The following is an 18,393-nucleotide window of genomic DNA, read 5'->3' as shown; positions in this document are numbered from 1 at the left end:
GGGTTTTTTCCGGGTACTCTGGTTTCCTCCCACATCCCCAAAACATGTGTGGTAGGTTAATTGAAGACTCTAAATTGCCCGTAGGTGGGAATGTGAATGTCAATTGTTGTTTGCTTATAGGTGCCCTGCGATTGGCTGGCGACCAGTTCAGGGTGTACCCTGCCTCTCGCTCAAAGATAGCTGGGATAGGCTCCAGCACGCCCCTTGACCCTTGTGAGAATAAATGGTATGGGAAATGGATGTAATGGATGGATTTTGACAAATCAAATAAAATGTGTTGTCGGGTGAAATTGGAACTCAAAATTTCAAGTACCCTTGTGAGAATAAATGGTATGGGAAATGGATGTAATGGATGGATTTTGACAAATCAAATAAAATGTGTTGTCGGGTGAAATTGGAACTCAAAAACTACATGAATTCAAGGTAACTCATTGAAGCTATTCAATCTTGACAATTCAGGTTTTCATTTTAGTATCGTTCTCATAAAGCGTTATACATTTCAGTCCACCTTTTCAGTTAGTAAAGTTATGAGGGTAATACACTTCACCTTCTCACATGTTACAGGTAAACATTGGGCTGCTAGGACAGAAAGGAGATCCAGGTCCTGAGGTGAGTCCCAGGGCTCTATTTCCAGGACTGGCGTAAATCTGGTGCAGTGCGTTGCATATCTCTGCGCGGAGGCGGGTTAGACCTGGTGTTGATAATTTTGTTATCCAGCGCAACCCAGTGCATCTAAAAGAGGGAGGTTTGTGCTGTTGTCGGTGTGATCACAGCCGGCTCGTCTCATTCCCTCATCAAGATACGCCAATTTTTGCACTCTGCCGCAGATGCACATCTACGGAAAACAGAGCTCCATATGGTCAAATTGTTTATTCACTTGCAGTATTTATTTTTCATGCTTGCAAGTTCATTTGAAAGAGGATCCAGTTCTCTTTCTGGTCCACTTCAGATCTGATGGGGCCTCAGTTAATACATTGGCAGTACAGGGCAAAGTGAACCTGGACCACAGGTTGTGTTCACATTTCATGCTGAACTACTCTGAGGACTTCAAGCAAACTGAACAGTTCCTTAATATGCTGAGTGCTCGCACCTTGCATCTGTGTAGGCGAAGACAATTATGAGTTGAAAGGGAAAATGCATTCACTACCAGCTCATCTCGAATAACAGAAAGGATGTTATTTTTAGCCTACATAAAAGGTCTTAACACTGATTGATTGTATTTTTTCAAAAGGCATTTAAGGATATCCTGGATATGCGTACTGCTACTACAAGTTACAATAAAATGGAAAAAAAAAAATCACTTTTTTAAAAATTATAATTATTTTTTTATTTTTACATTTTGTTCTGTCAGGGCAAGCAAGGCCGGTCTGGACCAACTGGACTCCCCGGCCTCCCAGGAGATCCAGTAAGTAGACCTGCAGCAGACTTCATGTCAAGCCCCGTCGCCTTCTCCGTCACCTTGGCTTATCCTCTGCTTACCAACGCAGTCTGCCAGACTGAGCCCGAGATCAATTGATGAATAGCAAGATGTCGGGAGACAAGTCTAGTCTCTTTTTTCTAACGCAGTCAGTCAGCAAATTTAATAATTAATTAGCGGAAAAAGGAAAATGACCCTGTTTTTTTTGCCAGAAAACAGAAGTGCAATTTGTTTGCTGCACCTGTTTTGATAATGAGCATCTGTCTTTCTTGAAAAGCAGGGTGGGGAAAAAAGAGACATTTTATAAAGCCTGTCTAAAAGAAATTATCTTGGAACTCGACAGTCTGCTGCAGCAGTGAGGAGGAGGCTGGCTGTGGTAATGGATGTGTGAGAGATGAAGGTCTGCTGATAGATTTCTTTTTTGTCCCCACTCCTGTTGAAAGGGCTCATCAGGGGTGCCTGGGAGAGATGGACTAAAAGGACAGAAGGTAAGAAAACTTCAAATCAAGTTCTCACCTCAAAGAAAAAAAAGTGGCGTTGTGATGTTTTATTAGCAGACAAGCATACAAGAATAAGTACAGTACAAACACAATACACACACAAGACTACAACACCTTCCTGATGACTCACCTTACTAGCCGTTCATGCCACCGTCACTCACTCCAGAACTGTTTTCCCCTGTTTGATGCCCTTGACTACCCCGCTATTTTACACAAACCCCTTTTGCGGCAGGACTCGTTCCAAACACTTGACTGAAAGTGACGAAGTGCAACAGCTTGCACTTTGACACACGAGTTTGATGAGGTGTGTCACTTGTCAAAATAAATGACGCTTTACACGCGACTCCCCTCCCGCCAGAGTCATTCTGTCAAACTCCAGGGGAGAGAAATAAATCTATTTCCAAGTGCTTAAGCTTTCTACGTCCTCTCAGATTTGTCACCTTCACTAATGCAAAGTAATGCCAGAGACAGGTGTGATTATGTATTCACAGCAAAAACAAACATTAATTTCAAGAGTAGATTTGGATGAAAAGCAAATATACTGTGCATAAAGCCATTAAATTATGTGGCTGCAGAGCGAATATTAAGTGTGCTTACCAAAACTAACAATAAAGTGTGTCCTTGTGAGGCTGCACAATTCTTGACATCTACACTAGCAAGGCGTCCCCTAACACTGAACCCTCTTTTGGTCACTTAAATATTTTCATTCTTTCATATTGATACGCAACCCAGGCCTGCTCAGGTTGTGTACGTATATTGTAGATATATATGGGTTGATTGAATGATATAGCCAAATGGGAATGTACAGTATCTATGTGAATCTTCTCCTTTATTCTTATTAATCTATAGCCTATATTTTAACATGAAAAAAAATCTAGGAAAAAAAAACAAACATGGCAGACAAACTGTGCTCAAATCTTGTCGCACATAATCTCTATTTTTTTAAGTTCAAAGTTGTTTCTTTCAAAGTAACCATGTAAAATAAATGTCTAGTTGCTTTGACAGTGCTTTTGGACTATATCAGACTTGCTTCTTGGTTATTCTTGTTCATGCATGTCCTGTGTAATATGTGGAGTTTATCTTGGAATTAGTTTCACCTATGTGAGTCAACCAGGTCTTTTCCCACCCTGTCCTCCCTAGCTTTATATAAGCAAATATTTTTGACAGCCTTGATTGTTTTTTTAAATACATTTCACCATATAACTTAATGCACTGAGGATATAGTCATACATCTACACACTGGTATAGCCAATAAATAACACCTAACATTTAGAGAGTCTTGTGTGCCTCTGTCAGCTCCTTAGTCATACAATTTCTGTACAGGGTACACACTGTAGATTTCCCCTGAGAATTTAAATTTTTAGTACAATTCCCATGACTTTCTAGTGATTTTCTTTTTACTTAATGGATGCTGATTGTTTTGTTCATGCCTTTACCATTTTCCTTTACCTTCACTGAAAAAAAAGAGAATTGAACAAAAAAAATTGCATTTCATATGCTCTTTTATAGGCGGCACGGTGGCCGACTGGTTAGAGCGTCAGCCTCACAGTTCTGAGGTGCGGGGTTCAATCCCCGTCCCCGCCTGTGTGGAGTTTGCATGTTCTCCCCGTGCCTGCGTGGGTTTTCTCCGGGCACTCCGGTTTCCTCCCACATCCCAAAAACATGCATGAATTGGAGACTCTAAATTGCCCGTAGGCATGACTGTGAGTGCGAATGGTTGTTTGTTCCTATGTGCCCTGCGATTGGCTGGCAACCAGTTCAGGGTGTACCCCGCCTCCTGCCCGATGACAGCTGGGATAGGCTCCAGCACCCCCGCGACCCTAGTGAGGAGAAGCGGCTCAGAAAATGGATGGATGGATGGATGCTCTTTTATATTCAATTGAAACTAAGTCGATTTAGACTTATACTCACGTTTACCTTGCTCTGTCACACTGTTAACTGTAAACGCTTCGCCATGTCGCTCCCTCTTCCTTGCCTTCCTTACATATGTCAGCTGTCCCTTTGACTTTTAAGCAAAAGAAAGCACCATCACTAGAGATTTAGTTACATCCATGAAAGGATTGCATTAAATTACTTCAGACAGGAACCAAAAATGTTGTTTGTCATGTAGGCAGCAACTTTCAAACAAAACTTTTCTTTTGATGGTATTGTGAGGAGTTCTACAAGTCACCAAGGACAAACACTGCTCTCCAAAAATGACCACAAGAAATGATGACTCATTAATCTTTCGGTAGGGAGACTTGGGAGAAGTGACTGGGCTTCAGGGACCTCCAGGACCAAAGGGAGAGCCTGGAGAGCCTGGATATGTGGTGTGTATTCATTTTGATCTCACCTTTTAGGCTGCCCTGAACATATATGGTTGATAAAAACTTAAAAATAAAGCTCACGAACCAGCAGCAGATAATCCAAACTCGGCCATTCAGCTATACACAGACGCCATGCTATTACGATGACGCAAACCGTTACGTAATCAAACATTGGATAACCTAACCTAGGTTATCATTTCTCCCACCATTGTGAAGATGATGGCTGTTGAAGGATTGCATTTTATTGATCTCCCTATGCATATATTGTAAAAATGTTCATTATAGCGTCATCAAAAAAGTGACTCGTGTACGGTCCTCCACCGACTTCATAGGTTTCAACAATCTTGTCTGTTTTCTTGGGAACAACACTCCATCTGAAGCGAGCTCATCGAGCAGAGAAATAAGGCAAGGAAATAGTGCAGGCTGAAGTGTTTATACCTCTTATATGTTCTCTAACGTGATATGTGTGCAAAGTAAGATACCATCTTAGGGACAGCGGTCCTTTCACGAATGGCTTTGCTGGTAAGTGTCTCTGAGGGAACATAGACATTTTCCCTACATTTTATGGTCTTTGTTATTTAAGACGACAATAAAAGCGATAAAACAAACTCAATGGGTGTCTTTAATGAGGGAGCCCTCTTCAAATAACTGTCGCTCAATTGATTTTTGCCAGTAAATGAATAATGAAGGTCTGTATTTCTTTGCTCACTTTTATGATTGGATAAGGATGAAGTTCTCCTGGAAATGGGATCATTGTTCGTCCCTATCCACCATCTTGAAGCTAATATACAACATGCATTTTGGGACTTGTTAACCACAGTAATCAATGTCCTCTATGTGCTGTAAAGTAAATGAATGATAATAGCCTACACTTTTGTAACCACTGCAAACAGGAATGAACATGAGGTTGTGACATTTTTCAGACTGTTTGCACTGTAGAGTTTAACTTGTTCTGTTATTACATTTTTTATTCTGATTTACTTCTCATGTTGTCATGTAGGGTGATGGGCTGTCTATGTCCAGAGGCTCTCGCGGCCCCAAGGTAAAGCACCGACACTGTAAATCATGGTCTTCAGGTCTTATATTCTGTATTTGTAAAGTAAACTCAAAGAAAATTAGTTAATGGAACATATTATATTATCTGAATTTATAATACTCCAAAATGTCATTGTACTCATAAGAACTGCTTTATTATTACAACAATTAATTTCTGAGTTAGGTACACTTTCGGGAATGAGGCATTCTAACTTGGCTGCACGGTGGGTGACTACTTTGCACATCTGCCTCACAGTTCTGAGGACCTGGGTTAAAATTCGGCCTCGCCTGTGTGGAGTTTGCATGTTCTTCCCCTGCCTGCATGTGTTTTCTCTGGGTACTCCGGTTTCCTCCCACATTCCAAAAACATACATGGTAGGTTAATTGAAGACTCTAAATTGGCAGTAGGTGTGAATGTGAGTGTGAATGGTTGTTTGCTTATACCGTATGTGTGTACGCCCTCGACGATCGGCCAAAGGTGCGCAGTTGACAGTTGGCGCACATAGCACATATCGATTTGGACATAGTTTTTTTTCTGGAGGCAAATCTGCACCGGCCCCCCAATCCAACTCAACGAGAACAGACATTGTGAGCCAACGTCGGCTCACTACAACATTTTTTACCTGTGCCCTCACAAATGTTATTCTAAATGAATGACTTAAATTTCCCACAAACACCCTCCAAAACCTTGTAAAAAAAATTCCCAGAAGAGTGGAAGTTGTATGCTGGGGGGGGGGTAAATTTGATCCTTTTCATGGTGCAATAATGCTATGTCAAAGTCTATTCAAAGCATTTTGTTCCAGGGTTTTTTAGCTTTAGGTGCTAAAGGTACTAAATATGTTTATGATTCCTATGTCATTGGTATGGGGGGGGGGGACACACCTGAAATATTGTGTACCTCTATAATGACGTGTAGAGTTTAAAATAAAGCAGATAAGGAACACATGTATACCCCACTGGCCTTGTAAATACTTGTTTCCTCCCCTTCAAGCTGCAAAAGACAAAAACACTGAAAGCAAAAATCCATTCGGGTCCAGTGTAAATACTTAATGATCATGCAGTGCAGCAGCTCTCCAGGAGCTTCGGATTGAGCCGTCTAACTGCTGCCTTGTTCTTTTGTCAGGGGGAACGAGGCGTCCCAGGACTGCCTGGAGAGCACGGTAATAAAGGCGAGCCTGGAGAGAGCATCACAGGCATGCCTGTAAGTATGATGCTGTATTTGATTGTTCTCCATATTTATTCTTTACCTTAAGGTCACATATACACCCAGTAAAAGAGGGCTCAGTGCTCAGTAAATTTACTTTCTGCTGAAACTAGCAGTCATTACTGCTAGATGCTTCCTGCCATGTGCCATGCATTCAACCCTCCATCATATATCTTGCACAATGCATGTTTCAACCTCGTCAACAAGATTGCAAGGGAATCTGTCTCCATTTCTTTTAATATAGAATTGTTGGAGGCAGAATCAATATGAGCAAAAAATATCTAACATAATAGCTTTATTGGATCCCTGGTGCTAGAGGCCAGGTGGTGTTAACAAGCTGCGTGATGTGTTCTCAGGGCCCCTTGGGACCTCCAGGAAAGCCAGGAATTGAGGTTTGTGGAATATACCCTAAATGTATGCAGGCACGTGCACAGATAGACCCCAAGTGGTGCTCAAGCACCAGCCTTTTTGGGGGGGGGGCCAGGAAGAAGAAAGTGCCCTTCTTTGCTGCAGTCCAATTATTCCACCAAAACCAGCAAACCACCACCCAAACACCTCACCCCCCTCCAAAGAACACTTTTAATCAGGAAAGATTTTCAGCAGCACCCACACCCCTCCACCCCCTTGAAAAATATTTTCCTGTGGGTGCCTTCTTTTTGGGGGGTGGGGTTTGAGGACCTGTCCTCTAAACTCTTTGTGTACATGCCTGAATCCATGACATGATTTTTTTATATTTTTTTATTTTCCATCTTAATGATATCGCAACAAGCTGCATGATAATCATTGTACAGTGGAGTCAATTGTTAATAATCTTGATGAGAATTAGGAATTGAAAGGAAAAACTATTTTTGAAATAAAATTCAAAACAACATCTCCAAAAAGAATTTTGTTCAATTTATGAGGTTCCACGGTAAATCATAATCAACATTTGTACAGTATATGCCAATTGGTAATTTTCTCTGCTAAGTCATCAATGCTGATGGTTTTTTTTCAGGGTCTTCATGGAGCCCCAGGTTCACCTGGGCCTGTTGGAGCTCTCGGAAGAGTGGTGAGTTGTTCCCATCACACCATCCACCACCTGCCGCGTGTGCTGATAAAAGTCAGACTTTCAGCTCACTGCAGGCTGTTCGATCACACATTGCCACCAACTGTGACAGATGTGAAAGCACAATTACAGTGTAGCATGTTCGCTTAATGGCATTCCCGGAAGGATTGTTAGCTTCTTTCTTTTTCTCACTTAAAGGGCCCTCCTGGCAGACCTGGGCCCCCTGGCCCTGCTGGACCTCCAGGTGAACCAGTAAGTTTGAAAATCCCTTTTGCGCATTTGCACCGTGAAGGTAAATTTACTAATACAACTCCGGTTTGGGGGTAATTTGAAGTCAGGCTTGCTGTTCACAGCCTAACGTTACCTTCAGGAAGGTGTTGGCATTGGTGACAAATAGACAGCCCCCTGCTCCCTCCCCACCCCTGCTGTTTTTGGCTATAATTTTCATTTAGTTGGTGTCTGCAACAAGACGGTGATCATGAGGGCTGCTTTTTTTTTTCTTTTTTTTTTTTCTTTTTTTTAAAATCAAAGCCATGGACATTTTACATTTAAAATGTTTGTTCATATACAGTATTACTGTATAAAGAATCTCAAACCACACTTCTTTTTACCATTTGATGTTTGTGATACATTGACAGCAAATTAAAAAAAATGTGACATGATATGAAGACGTGAGGATTGTGTTGTCTCGTAACACAATGATTCAAGTGTTTCCTCCAGCCTTGAAGATTGAACCAGTAAAAGTGAAACATTAAATGATTTCTGAAGTGTTCATGGTTTTATTCTTCCAAAGCATGGACGAAAAACAGTGTTATTAACTGCAGTCTACAGCATCAAATAAACATCTGAATAGGTTTGTAATACAAAAAATGTACTAGCCTGAAGGTTCCTATGTTTTATGTTGTTTTTTTACTTTTTTCCCTAGACTGCACTACCAATTGTTGGAGATATGGGGGCTTTGCTTAAGGTATTTTGCCATTATAATTAATGATAATTACAGCTTTCCAGAAATAAATACATATTTTAGCATCTAAATTTGACGGGCTCATTGTATTGCTCATCTACAAATGTGTGGCTTGTAGGAGCAGCAGCAATGTAAAGCCCTTGAGTGCCTCCATCAGGCTGTCTGGGATACATTTAGAAATAAATGTATCTCTCCCTGTTTCCAGGCCCACTCATTTATAACCTTTAGAGAGACAACTTCGTGTAAATATGTTCATCATACTACAATATATGGGTCATTTTCATGTAATTTAATCAATAAACACTTGCTTTAAAAAATAAATAAATTGTAATTTAGCAGTTTTTTTATGCCGCCTTGGTTTTACACAGGTGAATGTCTCCTATGCTGAAACAGCCACGCTTGAAGTCCGATTTTCAAAACGTTATTGATGATTTCAAATGTTAGGCATTCATAGTAAAGTCAGTCCATATTGACAAGAGTAAATGGTGGTGACCTGTTGAAATACACTTCTGTTTATAAAGACATAAACAGCTTCATAAAATCGTGTGAGTTGCACAATTTACATGTGTTGCCCTTCAAACTCCAGATACAAGTACATAAATGATTCTAACTGCTCATTAAACCCATTACAGTACTGTCTTTATACAATCATAATAACGGTATAGACATGCAATAGTTCCGACACTTTCACTAATTTGTACATATTCATCCAAATCTCAGGAATAACACCATTTATTTTGATGCTATTGTGTGAATGCAAAATGACTGCCTCATTCTCGCACTTCAGCTCACAGAGCCGTCTGGTGTATTGCAACAACATAATGAGTTTCTCCCCAGTGGCATAAACGACAAAGACAGCTTAAGTGACAAAAAAAAAAACCCAAACAAACAAACAAAAAAATGACAATTTGTAAAAGAACCAACAAAAGGAAGTCTGAAGACACTAAGATGACTGTCCATCCATTTTCAACAACGCTTATCCCGGTTAGGGTCGGGGGGCGGGGGAGCCTATCCCAGCCGACATCGGGCAAAAGGCGGACTACTCCCTGAACTGGTCGCCAGTCAGTCGCAGGGCACATGTAGACACAGACAACCATTCGCACTCACATTCACACCGTCACTGAGTGGGAACTGAACCCACGCTGCCTGCACCAAAGTCAGGCGAGTGTACCACTACATCATCAGTGACTTACACTAAGATGCATTTGTGTTATTTTTTATGGAAAAAGCATATTAAACATCCATTTTCTGAGCCGCTTCTCCTCACTAGGGTCGCGGGCGTGCTGGAGCCTATCCCAGCTATCATCGGGCAGGAGGCGGGGTACACTGAACTGGTTGCCAGCCAATCGCAGGGCACATACAAGCAAACAACCAGTCGCACTCACATGCACACCTACGGGCAATTTCGAGACTTCAATTAACCTAGCATGCATGTTTTTGGGATGTGGGAGGAAACCGGAGTGCCCGGAGAAAACCCACGCAGGCACGGGGAAAACATGCAAACTCCACACAGGCGGGGCCGGGCATTGAACCCCGGTCCTCAGAATTGTGAGGCAGACGCTCTAACCAGTCGTTCACCGTTCCACCGCATATTAAACAATAGGAGAAAAATTCCAAGTATCCAAAAATGTAATTAGCATCTTCAGAAAACATTTTACAAATCATGGAACTTAATTTCAGACACCTAATGGTAAAAATATTTTGGCATTAAAAGTTTGAAAAATATGACTTGAGAATATGTTTTTCTGACAAAAAACTATGACCTTTTGATGGATAACATCTGTCAATAATTAAATCAGTAAAATTTATTGGTATGCAAAGACAAACTCGGTGGGCAATGTCTTTACCATTATTGATCAAATTATATGAAAATGACCCATTTACTGAACAAACATATACAGGTAAATGCAACACTTTTTTTGCTCACATTTTTCCCAAGACTTTTTAATGTACACAAAAGGCCTATTTAATATATTGTTCACAAATCTTTCAAAATCTGTGTTTGTAAGCACTTCTCCTTTGCCAAGATATCCATCCACCTCAGCTGTCATAACAGCATATCAAGATGCTAATTAGACCGCTTGAATATTGCATGGGTAGTTTTTAGGATGCCCATAAAAAATGCCACTCTAATATGTGCAGTTTTTTCGCAAAGCAAATGCCACAGATATCGCACGTTTTCAAGGAGTGTGCAATTGGCATGTTAACTGTAGAAATGTCCACCAGAGCTCTTGCCTATGAAATGAATCTCCGGAGGTGTTTCACAGAATTTGCCGGTACATCCAACCCGACTCACAACAACAGACCAAGTGCAACCTCACCACACCAGCCCAGGACTTTCATATCCTGCATCTTCACCTCCAAGATCATAGGAGACAGGCCACCTGGACAGCTGCTGCAATGACCAGTTCTCATAACCAAGGAATTTCTGCACAAACTGTCAGAAACCATCTCAGGAAATCTTATCCGCATGGTCGTCATCCTCATTGGGGTCTCGGCCTCACTGCATTTTGTCAGCATAACCGACTTTAGTGGGAAAATGCTCACATTCAATGGCGTCTGGCTCAATAGAGAGGCGGTCTCTTCATGGATAAATCTTGGTTTTGTCTGTACAGGGCAGATGGCAGACACTGTGTATGGCATCGTGTGGGTGATGGCTTTGCTGATGTCTATGTTGTAGATTAAGTGGACCATAGCAGCGGGGGGGTTATGTTATAGTATGGACAGGCTTATGTTATGGACAATGAACACAGGTGCACTTTTGTGATGTCATTTATATATTCCGTACAGTAAAATTGCACATTTTAAATGTGGCGTTTTATTGTGGGCAGTCTAGGGCACACCTTTGTGAAAATCATGTATGCATGCCCACATGCCACACCTGTGAGCAGTGTGAGATGGATTATCTTGGCAAAAGAGAAGTGCTCACTAACACCAGAGGTGGGTAGTAACGCGTTATATTTACTCCGTTACATTTACTCAAGTAACATGTTCCAGAAACTCTACAGTTAGAGCGTCTGCCTCACAGTTCTGAGGACCGGGGTTCAACCCCCGGCCCCGCCTGTGTGGAGTTTGCATGTTCTCCCCGTGCCTGCGTGGGTTTTCTCCGGGCACTCTGGTTTCCTCCCACATCCCAAAAACATGCATGGTAGGTTAATTGAAGTCTCTAAATTGCCCCTAGGTGTGTATGTGAGTGTGAATGGTTGTTTGTTTATGTGTGCCCTGCGATTGGCTGGCAACCAGTTCAGGGTGTACCCCGGCTCCTGCCCGAAGATAGCTGGGATAGGCCCCAGCACGCCCGCGACGCTTGTGAGGATAAGTGGCTTGGAAAATGGATGGATGGATGCAAGGATCGATACTTTTACTCCGTTACAATGATCGACATGCCGTTCGCTACTTTTATTTATTCATTCTTGCGTGTGCGCGTCTATTTTTAGACTCCATCTTCGACTTCCGCATAGGGTGCCTGTTGCGCGAATCAAACGGGATCACCAATGTCATTTGACTCCAATTCACCAATCAGACGACACAAGGCAGTCACATGACCGCGTACGTAGCCTTCGCGACCCAATCAAAATGACTAATTTTGGGGGGAGGTGGGGACAGCCGGGCTGCTGTTTATTTTACACATGCCGAAAAACAACAGCTTTATCATGCAGCTCTTAAATTGTGATTGGTCAAACTTGGATAATTCGTCCGACTTCAAATTTGAGAAAACACCTTGCGGTAAGTTGTAGATGTTTCTATTGTCGTTTTGGCAGTGGATATGGCAAAATTAGCCCTGTCCTATGGTGTCGCACACGCACACACAATCACTAAGTCTGTTCAGCAAACAGCTTCTTCATGAAGTCATTTAAGCGAATAAAGCAAATAATGTTTCTGTAGGGCCCAATGTATGTGTTGTTGGTTTTTGGTCAGTTACAAATTGAAATAGTGGCAGGTGTGTGTATTATTTTTTTTATTATTTCATTTGATGTTCATGTTCTGATGTAGGAAAAAAAATCTGAAGTTACTCACAAGTTACTCTTTACTTCAGTAGTTTTTTTCATTGAGTACTTTCTTACTCAAGTAAGAAAGTAAATATTCAAGTAAATATCTCAAGTAAATATTTGGATGACTACTTTTTACTTTTACTTGATTGAGTACAATATTTGGCTACTCTACCCACCTCTGACTTACACTAATTTGTGAACAATATTTAACAGACATAGGCCTTTTGTTTACACACAAAAAGTGTTAGGTCTTTAATGATTCTTTTTTAAGATGATAAAAGATGGGAGCAAATTTTAGCGTGTCGACATTATCTGTCAAGTATCGAAGCATCACAGCAGTTTCAGGTCACCAGTGAGGCAAAGCATTTAAAAAGATTACCATAATGCAGATAATGAACTACTTGCAGAAACCTAAAATTTTATAACCATAGACTTGTTTTATTTTGAGCGCTTTGGTGCCAGCACTAATGTGGCAATAACAAAAGTTTTTGAAAAATGTCCTGTGTTGCTTCTAAGGTGTAACTGAATTCTCTATAAAAACTAATTTTGTGTTAACAAGTATTTGTTGGGTCTTTAATTCTCTGATCCCTAAAACCCTGATTCTTTTTATTTGATCATTTTCACATCAATCTATTACTTCTTAATCATAAACTGATTTTCTTTTCTGATTTTGCATTTTAAAATTTAACTGTAGTGCTGCTTGTAATAAATAGCGCAGTATGCCACATTCTGCTGGAAGGTGCAGTCCTTATATATTTAAAATGGATCAGGGAAGGTGATATTTAAAAGTCTCGGCTAAATGTCACAGCCACTGAGTTTGACAAAGTTCACCACTTACCTCGCTGAGAGATGATGTTGTTGGGTTCACATTATTTCTGCTCTGCAGACATTTAAAGAGCACTTTGTCAGATAGGGTCTTGTCCTCCACCCTGGGATGTAACATAACAAAGGGACAAAATACAGTGTTAGGCTCAGATTTGATGATATCTTATTTGTGTCACCACGTTTGCGTCCTCCATCGCCCTCCCTGTGCTGCTAGAACGCCTGCAGTGTTTGCCAGATGAGAGTCTCTGGGCTGACTGGGCAGAAGGGAGAGAAGGGCTCCCCTGGAGTGCTTGGACATGACGGCATGGTGGGAGAAAAGGTACATGTGACTCATTAGTAAGATGGTGTAAACACTTATGACCCCATCGTGTCACTTCGCATTAAACCCCTAGTTCTACTGTGGATGCACGCTCACATTCAGTTGTCAATGAAAACCCATAAAGTCCACTTCATGACAAATTTGTCTTTTTAACAAAGATAACAATGATGTCTAGGGATTGGAAATGATAACCGGTTCTTTTTGAGAAGCGGTTCCCAGTAATTTGATTCCTAGGAATTGTTTGTTTACTTGTCTGATGATTCCGCTTAGGGATTCTGCTTGGGAATAAAAATAAATAAAAGAACAAGCACTTTGCTTAAAGTGCCTCATTCTCTGCCAACCTTGGGTTTACTTCATGGCAAGAATGATGGAAGCGTGAGGAGGAGAAAACAAATCTTAAGTGTTGAGAACCGGCTGTCGCAGGGATGGGATGGGGGGCGAGCATGCAAAGCCGCTTTGATGCTCACCTCACTTGGATGTACTTTTGGAGAGGCTCCCCCAAGTCTCTGTGGAGCTAGCAGTTGCTAATAAGTGGGTTTCTGTAATCACAAGGTATTTTGCAAAACAACATAAAATTGTCCGTTATATAGCAGTTTCTTCTTTGAGGCCATATGCATCCATATTACTGTACAGTACAAAATTACTGTTTTGTAGGGTTTTTTTCATGGCCCAAAATGCCCAGTACAGTACAAAGTTATTTTAAATACAGTAAATATAAAAAAGCTTGAACATTTTTGAAAGTTTCACATTTTCTCCAAATTTACCATGCAGGTGTGCATGGTCATGGTGACATTGTTGACGTACAGTACTCATCATAGACGAGTCGCTTTCCTGAGCCATGAGGGATTATTAGTGTGCTTAAACAGTTCCAAATCTTTTGCCAAAGGCGAACGGCTTGACAAAAAAAAACAAAAAAAAAAACTGTTATAGTACCAAAAATAACATGTTCCAGACTCCAGACACTTGTGTTTTGTACTCCTCAGAGTTAACACCACAGCCATGCCACTCTCTCTCTGCTCTATGTACAACAGACAATAGATATAACCATCGTCACATGGCTGCCACGTCACCACCACACATTCAATATGGCTGCCACGTAGGCATGGGAGGAATGTCTTTTGGAATTTGATCTATTTATATTGTATATTTGTAACCCGGAAATACCTCAGTCCCATTCTCTGCCTGCATTGCTCCACAATGCTAGTAAACAACAGCAGTCAATTCTGGAACTAACAGACTTTGTCAATGGCAGTTCAAGTGACAAATAGAAATTGTTTTTTGACACATTGGCCTGATTTCCTTCCACATCCCAAAAACAAGCATGGTAGGTTGATTGAAGACTCTAAATTGCCCGTAGGTGCGAATGGCTGTTTGTTTATATGTGCCTTGTGATTGGCTGGCGACCAGTTCAGGGTGTACCCTGCCTCTCGCCCGAAGATAGTTGGGATAGGCTCCAGCACACCTGCGACCCTAGCGAGGACAAGTGGTGTGGAAAATGAATGAATGAAAGAATGTTTAGTCCCGACGTTCTGTTCGATCCGATATCCGTTATATCGGGGTCCATTTTATCTAGGTTCCACTGTACTGGAATACTTGGTGGATTAAAAAGAGTTCTAATATCCTAGCAGTAAAGATAGCAGTTTAAACTTTGACTGTTCTCAGGCTCAGTGTTTAAAGTTTTGGTCTCTTAACATACTAGAAGTAAGTCGTCTACTTTTTCCCCCCCAAGGATACATCACACTGATACAGATTATATAGAGTGTATAATAAATATTCTATATCTTCTGTCCAAAGTTCAATGTATTAAAGAATAAATGCAAGAAAACCCATTTGTATAATTTCATTATCGGATCAATAAGCAATATTGATAATGGTATCGGAATCCGGGCGGCACGGTGGCCGACTGGTTAGAGCGTCAGCCTCACAGTTCTGAGGACCCGGGTTCAATCCCTGGCCCCGCCTGTGTGGAGTTTGCATGTTCTCCCCGTGCCTGCGTGGGTTTTCTCCGGGCACTCCGGTTTCCTCCCACATCCCAAAAACATGCATGAATTGGAGACTCTAAATTGCCCGTAGGCATGACTGAGTGCGAATGGTTGTTTGTTCCTATGTGCCCTGCGATTGGCTGGCAACCAGTTCAGGGTGTACCCCGCCTCCTGCCCGATGACAGCTGGGATAGGCTCCAGCACGCACGCGACCCTAGTGAGGAGAAGCGGCTCGGAAAATGGATGGATGGATGGTATCGGAATCCCTAAATTCTTATCAGTTCCCATCCCTAACGATGTCTGCATTTTCCATATACATTGTGTTGCCATTGTAAATGAATTAGTGACATGTTTTGTTTTATCATGTTTTCATGTATGTATCACCATAGGCCAAGCGCATAGACACAACACAACCAAGACGAAAAACATTTCTGCATACTAATAAGCATTTGTTTTGAGCTGCTGATTGTTATTAAAGTCATTTTACCGAACAAGTATGTTTAATGCACATAGGTCATTATTAGATGGATAAATTGGCCTTTATCCTATAAATAATGCCAATTCCTATGTAAAATATCAGTGCAGTTGTTTTTGTGCAAATGTAAAGTAAACATAAAAGGGACATTCGCAGCGCCCAATAACCAATTTATCATTGGAAACCATTATTGAATAAAAACACATACAGTAGGTACACTTTCCGTCATGGACCATCTTGTAAGTGCACTCAAAATATAATTTACAGCATACAGTAATAACTCTGAACAGACAACTGTATATTTCTGCTGCTTTGTCTAATAACAGCCATTGGTGGGTCCCTGGTTGTGAAACTTTTTTTTTCTTTCTTATAACACAACAACAATTTGGACTTACATGGTTGCTTGAAATTATCCAGTATATTCCTGCTTGTGTGTTGTGTGTGTGTGTGTCTTCTAAACAGGGGGATCCAGGTGTAAGAGGTCCAATGGGGAATCCTGGGAAAGAAGGCCCAAAGGTTGGATGGCCATAACAACATATATAGTACATGGCATGTAACTTTAGATTTCCAAAATGTCTTGTAGCCTAACCAGCAGTATAGAGAAATTCATCTTTTGTACTCTGATACGGGCTTGCAGCAGAAGTTGTTGCTATGGATACTATGTTGCTCCACATTAAGAAAAAGGACCAGTTTCTAGCTGTGAGGTATAACTGAGTGAGACATTGAGACAAGTTTCCATGATATTTTGTTGTATTGTCATGCCAGGCAACCACTATATATATATAAAACATAACATTTCTACCCAAACCCCTCCGAACCCACAGGGAGTGAAAGGAGAGAGAGGCTTCTCTGGCCCCACAGGAGATAAGGGGGATGAGGTGAGTGCATAAAAGTGGAAGAAGTTGGCACAAAGTTGACATTCACTTATTGTAATGCCAAATCTGATGACCTTTTTAATCTAAGCGGCGTATCAAAAACTCTTTGACGCCGCATGGGCACTATTCCCCATCGTTTTCCCACCGAGGTGATGCTTTATAAGGAACTAAAAGGAAAGGAACTGGTGTGTGCTGATTTTAAAAAAAGCAAGACAGTCTAGAGCAACCATGGGACCTGCATTTCCCTAATATTGCAACCCTTCATCACTTAGGTCAACCTTAGGCATTGAGCCACACTTGCTGGATTTGAGATCTTACCCAATAAGCTAATTCTCTATGGCTCATCTCCACTGTTTTTTTAAGCTTGAAGATGGTGTCTGTGAAAATATTTTTGCTTCCTCTGAAATCTAACGCACAGTCTTTGTTTAATAAAGTAAGGATTAAAGTCATTAAAAGTTTTTGCTGCTGATAGAATGCTGGAAAACATTGTAAGACGTCAAATAAACATGCCAACATTATCATTTGGATCAATAAATTCTCGTTTGCTTTAAATGTCAGTCGATAGAAAAATGTGTAAAAAGGTAGTCTATTTGAGTAGCAATGTGAAGGAACTTCAAAACATCATACAAACTATTTTATTGGAAAACTCGCTTGTAAAAAGAAGAATTATGGCTCTGTTATTGCCTTGGTGTCTCTACATTACTTTTGTTTGTGGACATTTTTCTCCAACAATATGTGACTGGGCGGACCCCAAAGTAGAGTGTTAAAGGAGTAAGTCAAAGTCTTTATTTCAATATAGTACTTGAGAAAAACTGGGAACATAAAGCACTATTAATGAGTAGGGAGAATAATCTTTAACAAAGTACCAAAATAAAAGACTAATAAACATTAAAGGTCTATTGAGGAGGAGTAAAAATAGTATTTATAAAGTACAAAAAACAACAAACATAAAGCATTACTTACAAGAAAAAAAAATAGAAATCAACAAAGTTTCAACAAGCAGTGACTAAACTAGGAAGAAGTTGAGCAAGGAGGGATAAAATAAAAAATAAAAATAAAAGCAGCAGAACTTACTGGGACAAATAAAGACCACAAAAAAAACATCCAACTTGCAGCCAAATCCAAAATGGGAGTGAGACAGAAAGCAGCACAGCAAATGGCAAAGACAAAGGAGCGATCTGGTGCCTAGTGGTGAGAGGCTTGAGGATGGAAACATGTAAAACTGGGTGGAGCTTGTGGGAAGAGAGAAATTGGAGTCTTGCAATGCAGGGATTGATGTGGTTTTGAATGGACCGATGAACCTGGGGGGCATCAGATTCCAAGTCCTGGAAAAACCGCCACACTCTTTGTCCTGGTCTATAGTGTGGAGCAGGAGTCCAGTGACGATCGACAAGCTGCCGGTTGCAGATAGCCATGCGGGAATGGGAAAAGTGGGTGAGGCCTTGGTTGCCCCG

General features: G+C 41.0%; 1 protein-coding gene across 7 annotated transcripts in view; it reads left to right on the top strand.

Annotated features, from left to right (window-relative positions):
* Window positions 1-18,393, top strand: part of LOC133485892 (collagen alpha-1(XIX) chain-like) — a 150,872-nt gene that overhangs the window by 96,463 nt on the left and 36,016 nt on the right. For 5 of the 7 annotated variants that reach the window (XM_061790269.1, XM_061790272.1, XM_061790273.1 and 2 more), the window contains 13 exons: window positions 565-609; window positions 1,352-1,405; window positions 1,861-1,905; window positions 4,152-4,226; window positions 5,224-5,265; window positions 6,382-6,459; window positions 6,819-6,854; window positions 7,457-7,510; window positions 7,706-7,759; window positions 8,433-8,474; window positions 13,503-13,607; window positions 16,527-16,580; window positions 16,889-16,942. In XM_061790269.1, coding sequence (XP_061646253.1) covers window positions 565-609; window positions 1,352-1,405; window positions 1,861-1,905; window positions 4,152-4,226; window positions 5,224-5,265; window positions 6,382-6,459; window positions 6,819-6,854; window positions 7,457-7,510; window positions 7,706-7,759; window positions 8,433-8,474; window positions 13,503-13,607; window positions 16,527-16,580; window positions 16,889-16,942 — 738 coding nt within the window. The remainder of the gene's footprint in view (window positions 1-564; window positions 610-1,351; window positions 1,406-1,860; window positions 1,906-4,151; window positions 4,227-5,223; window positions 5,266-6,381; window positions 6,460-6,818; window positions 6,855-7,456; window positions 7,511-7,705; window positions 7,760-8,432; window positions 8,475-13,502; window positions 13,608-16,526; window positions 16,581-16,888; window positions 16,943-18,393) is intronic. The other 2 variants (XM_061790271.1, XM_061790270.1) reach the window with 2 other exon arrangements.

Source organism: Phyllopteryx taeniolatus, chromosome 11 (genome assembly GCF_024500385.1).
Source record: "Phyllopteryx taeniolatus isolate TA_2022b chromosome 11, UOR_Ptae_1.2, whole genome shotgun sequence".
Classification (NCBI taxonomy): Eukaryota; Metazoa; Chordata; class Actinopteri; order Syngnathiformes; family Syngnathidae; genus Phyllopteryx; species Phyllopteryx taeniolatus.
This window is presented reverse-complemented; position numbering and strand designations above follow the sequence as displayed.